This window comes from Ciona robusta, chromosome 3, assembly GCF_009617815.1.
Source record: "Ciona robusta chromosome 3, ASM961781v2".
Lineage (NCBI taxonomy): Eukaryota > Metazoa > Chordata > Ascidiacea > Phlebobranchia > Cionidae > Ciona > Ciona robusta.
Genome location: NC_143237.1, coordinates 5166083 through 5183163, shown reverse-complemented (window position 1 = coordinate 5183163; position 17081 = coordinate 5166083). Strand labels below are relative to the sequence as shown.

The window sequence follows — 17081 nt, the reverse complement described above, 5'->3', positions numbered from 1 at the left end:
AGACGGGACACCTTTACCATATATATCCAGATTTTCTGTTCGTGTTTTAAACAATTAACAACAGTCTATGGAAGTCGCGAGAATACGGTTTTATAATTCTTTGAATGTTCTTTATTTACTATAGTGGTGTGGGGGAAGATGGGACACCTTTAGCACATAATATCCAAACATCCTGACCATGTTTTAAACAAATAACAACGGTCTATTGAAGTCGTGAGAATATGGTTTTATATTTCTTTGAATGTTTTTTGTTTACTGCCATGCAGGACGAGAAAATAGTATGAAAAGGTGTTCCATCTTCCCCCATCCTTCTACATTAAATCGGACGAGAAAACAGAATGAAGAGGTGTCCCATCTTCCCCCACCCTATATTATATGGGCTAAAAGTGCCCTATACCTTTACGCCACAGTACTATATACATACACTTATACTTGATCGAAGTTTTATTATTAAAATTAAAGTTTTAATATTAAAAACTTTAAAAAACGAACAATGTAACTTTTAAAACATAATATGTAAATATTAGACATGATGGGTCTTTTGGTTGGCGTGTTCGGCTTTTCCGTATTCGGACACGTTGTCGAGCTTTAATAGAATTATAAGCCCAGTCGCGCGATCTCACGTTTGTTTCCATTTTACCAGAGCGATAATTAAAGAACTTGCGAATTACGTGTCCATTTTCATCATCATGTTTCATTTCCCATGCACATTTTGTTACTACGATGACGTGCGGAGCAAGAATGTAATTTCTATCACCGAAAATTGTCCGCTTTATGCCTCGAAGACGGACAATATCTTCCAATATTTTCACATGTTCCGTTTCACACACACATTTTGGTGGGTCTTGCATAGGTAAAGCTCCCTTTACACGAAATACTCACCGGGCCCCCCACCGGCCGTGTTTTAGTATGACCGGTTCCACCGGGTCGTCACCGGGTCCCACCGGGCCCCACCGGGCGTGTTTTAGTATATTTTTTTTCCACCGGGCCCCGTCGGGCGTGTTTTAGTAGGACCCCTACGAATCAATATAGTGAAAGTTCTTTTATTGTAAACCAAATTGTAAGTCTTTTGTTTTCTTGTTGCAGTAAGTATTATTTTGTCTTGGCGTAATTGTTACATATATGACACATTGATGATTTGTAATTGCACGATGTAAGTTAGCTCACAAAATGGCTTTATGACTATTTATATGATCATGACGTGCTTAACTCTAGGTTTTATAATACCTGTTAAACCTCTAATTCATACTCATAGGAGGAAGATACATAATTAGCTAGTCTGCTCTTACCAAACCTGTTGCAGCAAAAACATAAAAATTAAATATATTGTATACTTTTTATATATTTTTGTAATTTTCGGCATAATAGTGATCATACGGAGTAGCAGCAATTAATGTGGTAATTTTTTACATAACAATTGCGCTTACCACCATTATGCTGAAAGGTTTCGTAGCAAAATGAATGCTTACTAATTCTCCCGTGCCCTGGCACAGTTGGTTAGTGCGCCTTTCTCGAACCTAGAGATAATGAGTTTAAGGTTCGTTGCTGCTACCATTGTGGGGGATGTGGTAAGCTACTTAACGGCGATTGCTTCAATTGCTTCAATCCAGGGGTCACTAATGCGATGTCCAAATTACCAGCCATACATAAAAAATCCCCCCAAAATATTCACCCACTAAGTATCATACTTGTTAACTGGTAAGCTTGGCACAAGGTGTATGAAAAAGAACACCGGTGTTATGACGACTGTAATTTTTGGTCACACGAGGTTGGCGAGGATAAAGCAAGTTACATTCATTTAAATTCTAGAGTTTTCAATTTAGTTTCTTGAAATACTGTTTACACCCATTATGTCAAACCAATAAGTTTTAACAGCTCGAATCACCGGTCAAACTAATAAACTTCTTGTAGTACGATTTCATCTGAAACTGACACATTTTCTATATCATCATAGTTGTTTTTAATTGCACTGGCAAAATGGAAGTTATCAAAAAAATGAGAGAAGAGAAGGGTGGGAAGATTTTTATCAAGGATGAAGATGTTGTTTCAAAGAAAATCCAGAATCTGATTGATGGAGGAGTGGATTCTTTTCAAGTTATTAGTGACTTTGATCGGACTTTGAGCAGAGCAAGTTATAATGGTGAAAAGTGTACTACATGTCATGGGATTTTAGAATCTTCTATCGTGTTTAATGAAGAGACGCAAAAAGACTTGGCAGCGTTAAAGAAACGATTCTATGCGATTGAAATTGACCCTACGATGACAATTGAGGAAAAATGTCCATACATGGTGGAATGGTGGGAAACTGCCCATAAAATAATGATCAAATCGAAAGTTAAGCGCACTAGCATACAACAAGCTGTGACAGAATCTAATGTCATACTTAAAGACAACTGTAAGGAGATGTTTCAAATTTTAAATCAGAATTCTGTTCCTCTGCTAATCTTTTCTGCAGGGATTGCTGATGTACTGATGGAGGTGTTGTATCAGAAATCATCTTTTCTGCCAAACATAAAAGTCGTCTCAAACTTCATGAAGTTCGATGAGAACGGAGTGTTGGTGGGTTTTGAAGGCGAGCTTATCCATGTCTATAACAAGAATGAGGGAGCACTGACTGACTCTGCTTATTGGTACTTTGAGGATATTAAGCATAGACACAACATTTGTCTTCTCGGCGACTCAATGGGTGACTTACATATGGCTGATGGGGTGCCTGATGTCAATACTTGTTTGAAGATCGGATATTTGAATGAGAAAGTTGAGCATTTGTTACCACGCTATATTGATGCTTGGGACATTGTTCTTGTTGATGATCCAACAATGGATGTTGCTAATGTATTATTCGCTGCTATAACTGATGCCATTATTAAAGCATGAACGCAATAACAAAAATTTTGTTAATCATGTTATCACTGCCATGTTTTATGCTTGACATCTTCTGATTTAATCTACTTGCTGCTGTGCCTTTTTGGTGAGATAGTTTCTAAATGCTTTTAATGAATAATGTCACAATGTTCTCTACAATGTAATATAACTGGATCATTTAAACTTGGTGTTTAACTTCAAGTAGGTCTTTATTTAGATCTTAGGACCTTTTTTTATAAAAATGAACATTCAGTTTGTTGGGAAGCGAGCATTGGTAACTGGTTGTTGAATGTGGAGCAGAAACTTATGTATGCTCTCAGTCGAACTAAGTATGACCTTCATTCTAAAGCAAGAGGTATTACTTCTAAACTTTTACCTAATTCAAACATGAAGTTTTGTTATAAAATGACTGTTTGTTGCAGTGTCCATTGATACATGTTGTTCATTGTGACTTGGCGGATACTGAAGCTTTGAAAGAATCTGTCAAATCATCTGGTGCAATTGACTTGCTGGTTACATCAAATCATAAACCTTTTTACAATTTAGTGAGAAGCTTATGACAAGTGAGAAAAACAACTTTTAGCTTACTAGGATCTAGGGAAAATGCATCATATGTATACAACACTTTTTGCTTGTATATTGTTCAACATTAATTTGAAAGAACACAAAATTACACTATATAATTTTTACACAAAATTACACTGTATGTATATAATATATAATTTTATTTTTTATGATTGACGTATTGTTAAGATTGTAGCATTTGGGATGGTTGAAAGAAACGCAGGAGGTTCTATTGTGAATGTGTCTAGTCAAGCATCTATGAGAGGGATTGAGAACCACACAATTTATGGAGCAACACAAGCTGCATTGGATAATGTAACCAAGAACTTGTCATTGGAATTGGGCCTACACAAAGTAATTTAAAATATTGTATACAACAGAGAACACAAAGCATTTCCGAGCTTGTTTTGTAACCAGATTTTGTTTCATCCCGATTAGAGTGAATGCGGTCAATCCAACAATGATAAACACGGACATGGCAAATAGTGAGTGGAGTTACTCAGCCAAAGCAGAACCAATGAAATTAATTCCACTTGGAGAGTTTGGAGGTAAATCCAGTATGGTTGTGGCCTTATGATTACAAATTATTCAGTCCATAAAATTCCCGCAGCATTAACCCTTTAACTGTCCACGGCGACTCCAGTCGGTTTTGGACCACACGTTACTTAAATAGCTGTTGGTTGTAATTTCTCCTTACTCGGTTGCAAGTTTAGTCTCATTAGAAAGAGAAAGTAATTTTTTTAAATTCAGCAATAAAACATCATCACATGTTAAAAAAAATTAAGTATTGTTATGTCAAAGTTTTAGAACATTTTTTTGGCAAACTTAATACTACCGTTTTGTCCCAAGTTTTTGCTGTTAACTCTTTTTCTAATACAGATTTGCGATTTTCTTGTTTACAAGAATTGTTCAGGTTTCCCAAAGCTTTTTTTAGCCTTGAAAACGCATTGTGAGGATACTAGAAGGGAATTTTCGGTTACAGTACCTTAAATGAAGACTATGATAAACAGCTTTTCTTTGATTTTAGTTGTTGAATTGGTTGGTATTACTCTAACTAGTGTGATATATATTAAAACATTTTTAGGTATGTGTAATACCACCCTCTGGGCATCTTTTTGTGACTCGCTTGTAGAGCACGACCGATTATCGGTTAGCCGATATATCGGCCGCATTTTTGGTGATTTACCGATTATCGGCAAGGGCAAAAAACGGCCGATATTATCGGCGCTAAGTAACCAGACGGCCAGCAATGTGCGTTCGTAAGAATTAATGCAGAGCGATACCTTGTTCATAAACGTAAACTCACTCGTATACCTAATTCAACTCGTTCGTAAAAATCTAACGTATTAAACTAGGTCAAAGCGTCTGATCACGCGTCCACCGCATGTCATGTTTATCAGGCGCGTGTAACGTCGAGGTTACTTTAGGTCACTTACGCGTCTTTACGCGTCAACGTGATACACAAATAAACTGCATTAGCTGATAAATATAATGTTTGTTTAATGGAAGGGAGGTAAAATTTATTTGAAAAAATTACAAATTAACCAATTAAGTAATTACAAGTTCACTAATAACTAATTAATAATAATTAAGTCTGTTAGTTGATTTTTATTAGCTATATCAGATTTTTCCGTTTTAATCAGTCAAGTTTTTTAGGTGTACTAAAATATCGGTTATCGGCAACTGAAATTTACAAAATATCGGTATCGGTTCGAAAAAAGCAATATCGGTCGGGCTCTACTCGCTTGACTACAGTATGACTATGGATCTCTGCCATTGCAATGCGGTTGCAAATCATGTTGTTATTCGTCATATGACTTTTTCATGCACATCACGAGGCAGGTTTTATCATAGAATTGAAAATTGCATTGTGGAAATCGCACCCTTATTGTCCAAAAAGATAAGATAAAAATGACTGTTTAAAACAGACTTAGTGACCACTGCAACTGGTGTAAGTTCTGAAGAGATCCTGCCTGCAGATTTTCATCTTTTTAACTAAATTTATGTTCAACGGTTAGGATTGCACATGGTTTTTAGTTAAAAAAGTAATGTTTTTAGACATTATATCACATTCTACCTTTTAATATAACCTTTAACCAATGCATTACTTAAACTGTGTATCTCGGTGTATATTGCCCACTTTTGCTATTAATTTAGTTATATCTTTGGTTGTTTAAAATAGAATATGATTCCTTTGGTGTAAAAAGCAGCAAAGCCTTGATCAGTTTATGCTGAATTAAAAACTTTGGGTATTCATCTTTGGTAAATTGCTTTGCAAAAGTTGAAGATGTGATATCTGTGATATTATTTCTTTTTAGTGATCACTCCAGGATGGTGATCATGTTTTTCTGTTGACGGAGAATGTCTTGCTTCTCTCTCTGTGTAATAATATTAACAATGTTTCGACATATGTTGCAATTTTAATTAATAATTTCCAAGCGTTCTTGATATGCTTGATATGGTGAATGATGCGCTAATTGCACCAATGTTTGTAAATACTTCTTTTGGCACTTTAATAACCTAACTCTCAAACCTCATACCCTTGAATATTCATAATTTTTGTGTCCTTACGTTGTGTTCCTTACATCTTTGCAATTTTATTTAGCTACTTCTCCTATTGTGTGTACTTCCAGGTGCTGCTAGTTCTAATGCTTTAACAGTGTTATTGAAACATTGTAATAAGTTATTCTGTATCTGGTAAAAATGAACATTCGATTTGATGGAAAGAGAGCTCTTGTAACTGGTGCGGGAAAAGGTACAAAGTTGTTATGTTTACATAGATAGAACATTGACAGCACGTGCCACGTGGCACAGTTCGTTAGCACTGCCTATAACCCAAAGTATTGAGTTCAAGGCCTCGCTGCTGCCATTGTTGGCGTATGTGTCTTTGGGCAAGACACTTAACGGCAATTGCTCTAGCCCAGTGGTCACTAATTTTTATCATCCACACATAAAAAAATCCTTTCCAGCTACATGAGAATAAAGTAAGTTACATTTAATGACAGGAATTGGAAGAGATTTAGCAAAGAAACTTGTTGAATGTGGAGCTGAAACTTATGCTCTCAGTCGAACTAAGTCTGACCTTGATTCTCTAAAGCAAGAGGTATTAATTCTGAACTTTTAAATATTTCTAACATGAAGCTTGATTATAAAATGATGTGTTTGTTACAGTGTCCATTGATACATGTTGTTCATTGTGACTTGGCTGATACTGAAGCTTTGAAAGAATCTGTTAAATCATGTGGTGCAATTGACTTGCTGGTTAATAATGCAGCAATAGCAATACTTGAGCCTTTTTTAGAAGTGACAGAGGAAATCTTTGACAAGTAAGACATTCTTTAAACGTTGGCAAAACATTTTTGTTTTACACTGCATTTTTTTCAGGTCATTTGCCATCAACGTTAAAGCACAAGTTTTTGTTGCCCAAGTGAGATAAATAAAATGTCCCTAAATATTCATTTAAATTAAAATACCAAACTATTTTATTAGATTATAGCAAAAGGGATGATAGAAAGAAAAACAGGAGGTTCCATTGTAAATGTGTCCAGTCAGGCATCTATGAGAGGGATTGAGAACCACACAGTGTATTGTGCAACCAAAGCTGCAATTGATCAAATAACGCGAAACATGTCACTTGAACTTGGTCCTCACAAAGTAAAGTTTTATGTTTCTATATTGACAGTTACTGTATTTCAAAACTTCATACAGCATTTAATATACCTGTCAACAATTCAAGAAATGCCTTAAATAGATAACTAATCAAAATCTTAAAAAGGACTGCAGTACTAACGGGATTCATCAGCCATAACCACTGCAATGCTTTTTTTCAGATTCGAGTAAATGCAATTAATCCAACAGTGGTAAACACTGAAATGGGAAAAGTTGGTTGGAGTGATCCAGTCAAGGCAGATCCAATGAGAAGAATAATCCCATTGGGTAGATTCGCAGGTAGGAAACAAACATTTCTATCTGTTGTGTCTAAAGCGATCTGCTATCTAAATTATGAATTTTATTTTGCAGAAGTTAAAGATGTGGTATCTGTGATATTATTTCTTCTGAGTGATCACTCCGGAATGGTGACTGGATCATGTCTTCCTATTGACGGAGGATGTCTTGCTTCTCTTACTACTTAATCTATATCACATCCTACATATAATTTATTGCACTTGTATACTCAAATCATCGTACAATAATTTTTAAATACAACATCAATCATGCAGTGTTGGTTATTCATGGATAAGATTATGAAGCATTCTGCCCAAACATTCGGTCAATATTCTCCGCCACACTTTCAGGTGTGTACTTTAAATACTTCTCGATGTTTTTGGTGAACTGAACCATCCTGTACCTGAAAGCATTAGTTTATGATGTATATTATCAACATACTTGACCCAGGCTCAAGCCTCATGTGAACTGAGTGAATCAAATATCTACAAGCTGCTCTTTAAAAAAGGGTTTTCGAAAAAGGCTAATTTTTTTGATTTGAGTTGTTGGTTAAACAGTTTGGTACCCAGAACCATCACCACGGAAATTTAACAAGCAGAGTAATTTTTTTGCTGAGATTAGCTTTTTTTAAAGTAAATGTGCAAAAAGATAGTTTAAACATGATTTAACTTTTAAAATTTAAGATTTACTTGATTAATTGCACAATTTATACTAAGTAAAACATACTTCTCATGAAGCTCAGCATACGGTTGGACGAGTTTTGTTTTCACTGAGTTTCTGATCTCCTTTCGAACTTCAGAGCTTGGCATCGCCCACTGCTGGTGAGTTTTGACCAAGTCGTCAAAGTCGTTGTTAAACGTCTTGAACTTGTCCTTCACAATTAATTTGTCTTTGTCCTTTAACTGTGAAAGAGAGTACATTCGTGTTTACATTGTGTAGTTAAAGGGTCAGATATGCTTATAAATGTCTTAGTTAAGTGCACACTCCTCTATTACAATGGAAAATACAGTAACAATCTTTAAATGTCAGTTTATATTTAACTTGGTGTGTCTTACCTTTCCACCAGGCTGAGCCTGTATCTCCACACCTTTGTTTTTATTTTTAAGATAATTATCAAATTTGTTCCAACACTGCAGGTAAGCTTGTTTCTGATGGTCAATGAAACCTCTGTACAAATTCTCTATACCTGGTGTGGCTATCTCTGCCAAGCCTAGCAAGTTATGCCTGAAAAGTTTAAATATAATTTTCAGTAATAAAGATTCAAATATTATGTTAAATTTAAAAGAGAAATCCTGGGGTATGTGCAGCATGACTAGCATAAAAAATTATTTTTACTTTGAAACTTTATGGTTATTGTCAAACACAGTGCTAGTCTACCTACTTAACTTGTCAGTAAGCCCAGTAATGAGAGATAAGGTACCTGTTAAGTGCTGTAATAATGAAGTGATAATTGTTGAGAAGAAAAACAGCAGCCAGTGATAAATTCTCATAAACACGAGACTTGTTTTCCAGATTTAGTTTTAGAGCACCAAGAACTTGACCTGTATGGTTGTAGTGTGGTAAGTGATAGAAGCTGCTATATTTAAAATGAAATTAGTAATAAAGAGATTACAAAAAAAGAGAAATAACTGCATCACCTACTGCCATTTAAAGCAAGAGAATGTAGAGTTGTACAATTAATTTAATATATCCTTTTATTAGCAACATAATTAAAATCACATTTCCGAACTGGTCAAAACATTAAGCCATTTAATATAAGGTGTGACTTTATTACAGTGATGGACAGATCACCACAAAAATTCTTACTTATATAATCTGCGAGACAGCTGCGTATTTTTTCCATAGATTGCTGAGACTCGAACTTTGAGGCAAGCATTCCACCAACAATCTCAACATTGTCTGCAAGTTGTTGCATGAACAACATTGTCTGCGAAGATAAAAATTTGATAACTGGTGTGACTCTCAACAATTATTTTGGTTACAATCTTGCAACCTTTTTTACATTCAAACCTGTTATAAACTGTTTTGAAATTTTTAAATTAGTTTAAATATGCTATGGTTTTGAGTTGTTCTGTTTCATGAATAATCCAACATCATTCACATGATACTTACATTACTAGTTAACTCATGAACCGTTCCATCCTTTGGCATATTGGATTCTTTTTCTGGGTCACTCTGTTTCAAAGGTTTATCATTATTATGTTTAGTTTATATATAAAGAAGGAGTGGAAACATAAAAGAGATAATATATCTACTTTTTTATAAAAGAACAATTTGTTATTGAAGTCATGCATTAAAATGCTGTATGTAAAATACCTATAGATTGTTTTTATACTCATTACTTACCTTCACACAATCAGAGAAATCTTCAAGAACTTTCACTCCAACAGTTTCAAGTTCACCAATCAACCTCGGCATTCGAAGTCGATTCATCTCAGAAACTCCCTAAGACATAATATTAAAACGAGTAACTAACTTGATAAGAAAATAAACGCATGAGAATGTGATGTTTTGATGTAAAATAATAAGTTATTTTCTATACCAAAATAAATAAGCTAAAGTAATTATCCTTTACTTTCAGTTGCATTTTTTCAGTACCAAAGTTGGACCGTAAATAAATATTTACTTAATAAGCCAAAAAGTACCTTTAACACAGCTTGGTAGGAGGGCAGGGTTGTTTTGAGATGTTTAATAGCAGGAAACACATTCACAATTGAAGGATGGTCATGTCTGGTAATGCACTGCTTTGCGTATTCAACAATTTTCTGCATTCAAATTTGCATAAAGTGAATATTATTTGGATTCATGATTATACAATATAAGATACTTACAATCTTTGTTTGTAATACTTACACAGTAATTTTATAACTTAATTCTTTATTTAATGCAATTTAGACTTACATTGCCAGCTTGTTCCACAGATTTCAGTGATTCAGTAATGATGCTGTCAAATACCTGACGTCTGTTCTTTTCTGGAATAACTGACTGAATCATACTCTGCTCTACCTAAAAGTTGTAAAACAAAAATCATAATTAATAATTTGTATGTTCATTAGAAATCAGGTGGAAGAGATGTTTGAGAACGGTTTCTTCCCTTCAAGAATTTCAAATAAATGACACAACCTGTTGTTGGGAAACTCACTGCACAAAAACATGGAATAGGAAATTGTTATTGCAATACTGTAACAACTATATATGTACTTACCACAAATAGTTTTGCGCATGCAGATACCATGGCAACGAATGGCTCAATTTCAATTTCTATTATCTCCTCTTCAGCAATGGGTGCGTGGGAAGACTTGCCCAGGCCTGGTTGATTTTTTGGAAAATTTAGACCGTTTTAAGACAAAGTGAGCCGAGTAAAAAACGCGCATGCAAGAATGAAATGAATAACACATGCAAAGGTATAAAAATAAGCATGCATGCAAGTAACTATATGTAACATAAAGCTGCATTGCAAAGTAAGGGTTAGTAATAAGGATTTGAAACATGGCTGCCTTAGCGTTTATTGTGGTTTATTTTTAAAGCAGATGATAGAGAGCGTGAAAAGTCTATCTCAGCTTAAATGTGTTTGAAAGTCAATCCAGAAAAAAATAAATACAAAGCAACAATATTTTCAGGGTGTGAAAAGTGAAGCTAAGCTGCATTTTCCATAGCAATATGTGAATGCTTGGGCCTTGTGGCATGCTGAGTAAAATAAAAGTGATTTTATCAGGGAAAACCTGCATCTTTTCTTCTATCATGTTGCCTGTAATTTCAAACACAAAGCCATGTCCAAATATGGTTAATTTCATATTAACTTTACCACATTAAAAGTTAGTTACACATATAATTTGGCTGGAATGGCTGGATTTCATCACAATTTATAAAACAGCCATCCACAACCCCTACCCTTAATCAGGGCAACTTTAACCAGTATAATTTTTTTTCATACTTCAGTCAACATTTTTAATGTGCCTGTTAACTTTATCACAGATTATTAAACTTGTAATCATCTCAATTTATAATAAAAAGTACAAAATAGAAATTGAATGGATGATTTTTGAAATAATTGTTGGGGGTTATTTTTTACATAATCTGCATGATTATTAGTTTTGTTAGGAACTAAATGAAATTACAATAAATTTTTCAACAAAAACTTGCCACCACATTGGAATTTTAATCATCATATGTGACACACCACTTTCTCTACACTGTGTTGGTCCTAATTGTTAGTGATTGCAACTACATAATCACTGGTTCACTACATGAATGTGCGACAAGCAATATCACCAACTAAAAACGGGTTGACGCTCGTCAGCGTACTGTTATACCTCCCATACTACTAAGACTCTGTAGCGACTCTTTTCTCAACAAAGTGCTCGGCTTGCGGAAGTTACTGCAAGGAAAACTGTTTAACCAAAACCACAGACATTTCAGCAGAGTGATGCTTATTCTGTCACAAACGAGTAGGTCCTATGGCAGGTACACCGTAAGCACCTGGGATTTAGGCGCGAATCGTCACATTACCCATTATACAGTAGTAGTGTTGACAGCTGACGACAAACTCAAGATAACCATCCAAAAACTTCCAGCATAAAGTATTGCAGCAACAACCAATAAGAAAAATTTAATTTATCCTTACCTTGCTCGACGGTTACCAGGTTTCTTGGGTGTAGTAACAGCTACACTAATTTTTCTTCCCTGTTGATGATATTTTTAACATTCTATTCACATGGTAAACACGAGACAGTATACACTCACCGTGTTTAAATTATTCCCTTTTATATGATCACTCAACCTAGTTAAAAGAAAATTTGAATAAACGTAAAACTTAATTTGAATAAACTTAAAACACATTTTAGTGTATATTTTTGTTGAATTTAAAGTTTTAATATTTAATTAAAGTCACTTTTACAGAAGGGCTAATTTTTAATTCTCTTGAATTATATATCATATAATTTATATAATGCTGTTGTTTGTTGTGATCGTGCATATATTAACAAATATATTGTGCTGCTGTTATAAAATCAAAGTTGAGTGCAACGAACCCATTCAATGTCTTGATCAAATTGTTGGAGCGAATGTCAGAATAAACATTCACGAAACCTGCCAAAACATTTTGGAATCAACTTTAAATAAATAAAATTATAATAAATAAAGGCAGCATCACAGGATATTATGTTAATAATCAATACTTACTTTGGGACTTGCCAGCTCCAGACAACCATTCTGCCATCTGAGATAGATCAGACATTGTCTTCTCTGGCAAATTGGTGTAAGATTCAGCTGTTAAGAACCCGAAAAAATAAGAATCACCGTTTGAACAACAGAACCTTACAAATTATTACATTTCTACATACTATTAGACTGCTACATGCCTACATCCTACATGCTTAACAAAGTCAAATTGTTAAAGTTTTTATCAAACATTACTGAATTAACAAATGATTCAAATCACAATAAAACACGTTATTAAAATGTAGATGACTAATGTGCATCATATAAACCTTAAACATGTAAGCATATCTCACCTTCCATGTTTTCAGCTTTAATCATCTCAACGACTTTCTGAGGTGGCATTGGTTTAGTGTGCCGACTTAAATGAGCTTGGAATTCTTTCTCTAAACCATCTTTTCCATTTGTAAATAATGTGTTCTGTATGCAAAAAAGTTAAGTGTATGCTGCACAATAAGAATCTTGTTAAAGTTTATGTGTAATTCAAAATATTTAAATTATAACAACCACACAAAAATTAAAAATCTTACAACTGTGTTTAATTCCGGACTGTCTGGATTGTTTTCTGAGAAGAAATTAACTGCTTGAACAAGTCGCTCCATGCATGATAAGTACTTGTCAACTTGACGAGATGGACTGTTAAAAAATTAAGTTACTAAGATACATAACAAAATTATGAATATATTATCAGAAAAAATTATGAATATATTATCCACCCACCCTTGTCTCACGATAGGTTCCACATCATGAGCAACATGATGATAACTAATCACATGATCTAATGAACTCAGAGTCTTCTCAATGTCTGGAGGAAATTTTTAATATTATTTTTTTTTAAATCATAAATTATTTATCACCCTAAAATTCATACTACAAGTACTTATTGTTATTCAATATATTTGATATGAATTACGTACTGTCTTGAAGTCTTTGTAGGTCTTTAGTTTTTCGGTGAACAGGCAAGATTGTATCCTCCAACTTATGCAACCTTTCATCAAACTGGTTGAGTATTGTCACCTAAAAAAACTTCATTTTTTAAAACTTCATCTTACCAGTGCAGATATCTTACATAACCTATTTCCATTTTTTGAACTATACAGACATACAGTAGTTAATGTTGGCAGGGGTTTAAAGTTCAAACATCTTATACCCTTTTTGCATGGTAAAAAGTTAATGCAAATAACGATCCGCACTAACTCGTCATATGATAACTCGCTTACCGCGCTATTTTGCATGGTCATTGGTTTATGCGCATATCAACATTGAGTTAGCCTATTTTAACAAAATATTGTTAAATGTAGTTTATAAAATAAGTTCTGATACTTTATGGTGCTATTACGAACTAAAAACTGTAAAAATAATACCCGAAAAAGGTTAATCTCTTAAAAGTGAAACTGTACCTCCCAATACTTTTCTTTAGTCCCATAACGCGAGTAACAACCAACCTTCTACAGAAGATGACACGCTTATGACGTTATGCGTGTTAACTTTGTTTTTGCGCGTAAATATGCGAGAACTTACGCGCATAAAAGTGACCATGCAAAAAGGGTATTAGCAAAACAAAAGCATGAATTTTAAATAATTAAAGCATATTTAAGACACCATGCTGTTGGTCAACTGGTCGGCTTTTTCCAAACTTGCTTTAATCATTTCAGATCTTTTTTTCTCCTGAAAAAAAAAATTCATGATGTGGCGCAATAAATAGTAGTGCAACTTAACGCCCAAAGTGACGTCACATTAAACAATCTTAAAATTTTAAAATCTGTGCTAAAGCAAAGTTATCACTTACTTCAGATAACCGATTTTCAATTTCTTGTTTTCTTCTTTGGGTCTGCTCCATCATTATTTGGTATGTTTAAACCCAGTGGGGTGTCTTTAGTTACAAACTTATTTGTCAATTTTAGTTTATCAATGATAATAAACAACTGTAATTAATAAAGCCAGGTAAATAAGATGACATTGTTGGGTTTGGTCGAGTCGTATTCCTCTTCGTATGTACTATATGCTGTACCTCGTCTATTTACGGATGAATTAGATTAGAACCAGATCAACACTTAGCGACTCCTTTATTAGTAACTTGACAGCGAGGTAACGGTTACGATAATCTCCCTTTGGGACTCAACAAAGCTGGAGAATCTATGTCGCAATCGCATTTTATACAGAGGTGAACAGCGAGAAGAAAAGCTTTCAACCAGTTACACACAACCAAAATACAGATACAATGTCTTGGCATTGAGCCTAGTCCACGAACATCAGGATTAGGAAACCGATAGGAAATTGTGGCAGTTACTTGTTTAATGGCGGTACACACCACCAGCGATATTGTCATGCAATCTCGGTAAACGGAACAAAAAAAAAACAATTAGACTGACCTCTTTCACACGTTGATCACTACAAACTTACTGATTTTACTAATTATATCCCAATGTCATTTGCACGGCCAAAAAAACGAAATCAAATATACGTAACAATATGCTCACGGTTTTCGCTGCAGTTCTATATCGGGAGTCTGGAAATTATATGCATTCACTATTTATTAGGCCTAATGTCTAAAAAGCTGAATATATGTTATTGATATACTATACGATATACCGGTCTCATTTGGGAGAATTGCGGTTCACCACATATGTTGACTGAAGGTTCAATAAATCATTAAATACCTATACAAAGGCTTATTTGTGTACACTAATGACCGACGCATTTGTTTGTGTTTTATGTATAGCTCAACTTCATAAGTAAAACGACTTGGCAGGAAAAAGCAAAAACAATAAATTACGGGTATTCCCCAATATCTTATCTTGTAGAAATCTTATATTAAGGTAAAAAATAGTGTTGCGCAATGTCCAGTGATTTTATAAACTTTGGTGATGCGCTGCTACCTGTATGTGCTTACTACGCTTTCTACAAAGAATAATGCAACTACCTACCACTGCGTATCAGAGTCCATGTATAAACATGTATACGAACTCTGCTATGTAGTACAAACTGGTACAAACATAATACAATTTTATTAATAAGCGATTTGCAACAAAGGTTGTGATGAATAAAAAGCAAAGAACGTGGAACGATACCCAACAAATAGGTGCGACAGAGATGTAGAGTTCTAATGAGGAATTGATGATGATGTTCGGAAGGATTGAAACGTCCCTCCTGCGTATGAGGAAGATAATGACTCACAGCTTGTCTCTGGCATGTGCATTTCTGCATTTATATGATCGCGATGTGATCCTAAAATAAAATAAATTTTGAATTCCCAAATTCGTTAAAATACACCAGTTATCTATTTCAAATTGTATCTCACCGTAATAACCATTTGGAGAGTTTGCTGGAAAGTATGGAAAGTAAGGCAAAACCTGAGGTGGAAACACAGTTCGTGAGTTACTTATAAATGGGCTTCTGATCATACACTGCTGGTTATAGTTATGAAAAGCAGACATTGCTATCCGCTTCCGTTTCTCTTTCATTCTTCGGTTCTGAAACCAAACCTGTAACATAAATTTATTTTATATAATAGGGTGAGAAAGACGAGACACCTTTGGCACAAAATATCTAAATATCGCGTTTTAAACAATTAACAACGGTCTATATGGGAGTCGTGAAGATATGATAATATAATTCCTTGATTGTTCTTTGTTTGCTACCTAACGACACGAGAAAAAAATAGAATGAAAAGGTGTCCCATCTTACCCCAATCCACTATATACCGATTTTAATAAAATGCTTGACGCAAATTCATCTATTTCAATTGATTTTAACTTGCTTTATCTTCGCGTGACCGTGAAACCACAGTCGTTATAATACGGGGGTTCAAATATACACCTCGTTAATGTATGTGTCTGAATGCTGTTAGTTCGTACAATTCATTAGTGACCACTGGCGTTTACACTTTGCCATGGTGGGTGTGTGATAATAAAACATGCTGTGTCGCAGTGGATTTGCAAAGGGGTTAGGTCTATTCTATACTCTATAGTTTTAAAGCTCACCTTTATTGTACCTTCCAATAATCCCAGATCCTTGGCAAGGTTGCAACGCTTTGATCTTGATAAGTAATTGTCATTTAAGAATTCCTGCTCCAAGCGAACACACTGCGATCGAGAGAAGGCTGTTCTATGACGCCGTATTGCATCTTCTCTGTGCATTGCTTCGTAACGATTTCTGAACGAAAGTGATGCGCTGAAATTTTCTGGAATATCTTTGTTCGTTTGTTGATTTTCGCAAGCATGTTGTTTAGAATCGTCATTCTGCTGGTTGGAGTGTTTCTTATTGGATAAATCCAATGGTAGTAACTCGTTCTCGATCATGCTGCTGACTGGGTATATAGATTGAACTGTTTTCCAGAATGGTCGTAAAACGACAACCACAGTGTTATATATAGTCTGAGATAGACAGCCGTTTGTATCAATTAAGACACAATAATTACCTCAAGCGGTTATGCATGTTTCATGAGCTTGCAATAACAACATCAGCTTTCTCACATACAAGAACCTCTT

At 34.6% G+C, this 17081-nt stretch overlaps 4 protein-coding genes across 7 annotated transcripts; 2 read left to right on the top strand and 2 right to left on the bottom strand.

Moving 5' to 3' along the window:
* Positions 1 to 906: 906 nt before the first annotated feature.
* Positions 907 to 3070, top strand: LOC149738439 (cytosolic 5'-nucleotidase 3A-like). The gene is made up of 2 exons (XM_089873756.1): positions 907 to 1060; positions 1955 to 3070. The coding sequence occupies exon 2, from the start codon at positions 1978 to 1980 to the stop codon at positions 2875 to 2877; it is 900 nt and encodes a 299-aa protein (XP_089729882.1). The 5' UTR covers positions 907 to 1060; positions 1955 to 1977; the 3' UTR covers positions 2878 to 3070.
* A 7-nt stretch (positions 3071 to 3077) lies between these two features.
* Positions 3078 to 7649, top strand: LOC149738438 (L-xylulose reductase-like). 3 transcript variants are annotated; one of them, XM_089873760.1, is made up of 12 exons: positions 3078 to 3220; positions 3288 to 3428; positions 3619 to 3783; positions 3868 to 3977; positions 4309 to 4467; positions 6063 to 6184; positions 6435 to 6532; positions 6601 to 6755; positions 6814 to 6856; positions 6919 to 7083; positions 7260 to 7377; positions 7450 to 7649. In XM_089873760.1, the coding sequence occupies exons 6-12, from the start codon at positions 6133 to 6135 to the stop codon at positions 7560 to 7562; spliced, it is 744 nt and encodes a 247-aa protein (XP_089729886.1). In that variant the 5' UTR covers positions 3078 to 3220; positions 3288 to 3428; positions 3619 to 3783; positions 3868 to 3977; positions 4309 to 4467; positions 6063 to 6132; the 3' UTR covers positions 7563 to 7649. The 3 variants fall into 3 exon arrangements, with proteins under 3 accessions (XP_089729886.1, XP_089729887.1, XP_089729888.1); XM_089873761.1 differs by lacking the exons at positions 3288 to 3428; positions 3619 to 3783; positions 3868 to 3977; positions 4309 to 4467 and having other exon boundaries at positions 3148 to 3220; XM_089873762.1 differs by lacking the exons at positions 3288 to 3428; positions 3619 to 3783; positions 3868 to 3977; positions 4309 to 4467; positions 6063 to 6184 and having other exon boundaries at positions 3154 to 3220.
* On the bottom strand, positions 7569 to 14539 carry LOC149738437 (exocyst complex component 7-like). 2 transcript variants are annotated; one of them, XM_089873727.1, is made up of 21 exons: positions 14381 to 14539; positions 14194 to 14259; positions 13509 to 13608; positions 13312 to 13396; positions 13122 to 13227; positions 12888 to 13011; positions 12556 to 12642; positions 12405 to 12462; positions 12118 to 12154; positions 11999 to 12057; positions 11688 to 11752; positions 10580 to 10683; positions 10276 to 10380; positions 10020 to 10139; positions 9721 to 9819; positions 9487 to 9549; positions 9181 to 9301; positions 8795 to 8915; positions 8430 to 8598; positions 8101 to 8276; positions 7569 to 7777 (listed from the first exon to the last, which is right to left on the bottom strand). In XM_089873727.1, the coding sequence occupies exons 1-21, from the start codon at positions 14432 to 14434 to the stop codon at positions 7672 to 7674; spliced, it is 2025 nt and encodes a 674-aa protein (XP_089729853.1). In that variant the 5' UTR covers positions 14435 to 14539; the 3' UTR covers positions 7569 to 7671. The 2 variants fall into 2 exon arrangements, with proteins under 2 accessions (XP_089729853.1, XP_089729854.1); XM_089873728.1 differs by lacking the exon at positions 11688 to 11752 and adding an exon at positions 11097 to 11122.
* Positions 14380 to 17069, bottom strand: LOC149738436 (homeobox protein Hox-D3-like). The gene is made up of 3 exons (XM_089873764.1): positions 16575 to 17069; positions 15893 to 16076; positions 14380 to 15819 (listed from the first exon to the last, which is right to left on the bottom strand). The coding sequence occupies exons 1-3, from the start codon at positions 16890 to 16892 to the stop codon at positions 15695 to 15697; spliced, it is 627 nt and encodes a 208-aa protein (XP_089729890.1). The 5' UTR covers positions 16893 to 17069; the 3' UTR covers positions 14380 to 15694.
* Between the last annotated feature and the right edge of the window lie 12 nt (positions 17070 to 17081).

Excerpts from the sequence above, each read along its gene's own strand:
- LOC149738439 (XM_089873756.1), top strand. The coding sequence starts at position 1,978 with ATGGAAGTTATCAAAAAAATGAGAGAAGAGAAGGGTGGGAAGATTTTT.
- LOC149738438 (XM_089873760.1), top strand. The coding sequence starts at position 6,133 with ATGAACATTCGATTTGATGGAAAGAGAGCTCTTGTAACTGGTGCGGGA. Across the intron at positions 6,533-6,600 it reads TTGATTCTCTAAAGCAAGAG|TGTCCATTGATACATGTTGT; the intron begins GTATTAATTCTG and ends TGTTTGTTACAG. Across the intron at positions 6,756-6,813 it reads ACAGAGGAAATCTTTGACAA|GTCATTTGCCATCAACGTTA; the intron begins GTAAGACATTCT and ends CATTTTTTTCAG.
- LOC149738437 (XM_089873727.1), bottom strand. The coding sequence starts at position 14,434 with ATGATGGAGCAGACCCAAAGAAGAAAACAAGAAATTGAAAATCGGTTA. Across the intron at positions 11,753-11,998 it reads CCTGGTAACCGTCGAGCAAG|TAACTTCCGCAAGCCGAGCA; the intron begins GTAAGGATAAAT and ends TTTTCCTTGCAG. Across the intron at positions 7,778-8,100 it reads TATGCTGAGCTTCATGAGAA|GTACAGGATGGTTCAGTTCA; the intron begins GTATGTTTTACT and ends TAATGCTTTCAG.
- LOC149738436 (XM_089873764.1), bottom strand. The coding sequence starts at position 16,892 with ATGATCGAGAACGAGTTACTACCATTGGATTTATCCAATAAGAAACAC. Across the intron at positions 16,077-16,574 it reads TATTGGAAGGTACAATAAAG|GTTTGGTTTCAGAACCGAAG; the intron begins GTGAGCTTTAAA and ends TTTATGTTACAG. Across the intron at positions 15,820-15,892 it reads CTCTCCAAATGGTTATTACG|GATCACATCGCGATCATATA; the intron begins GTGAGATACAAT and ends ATTTTATTTTAG.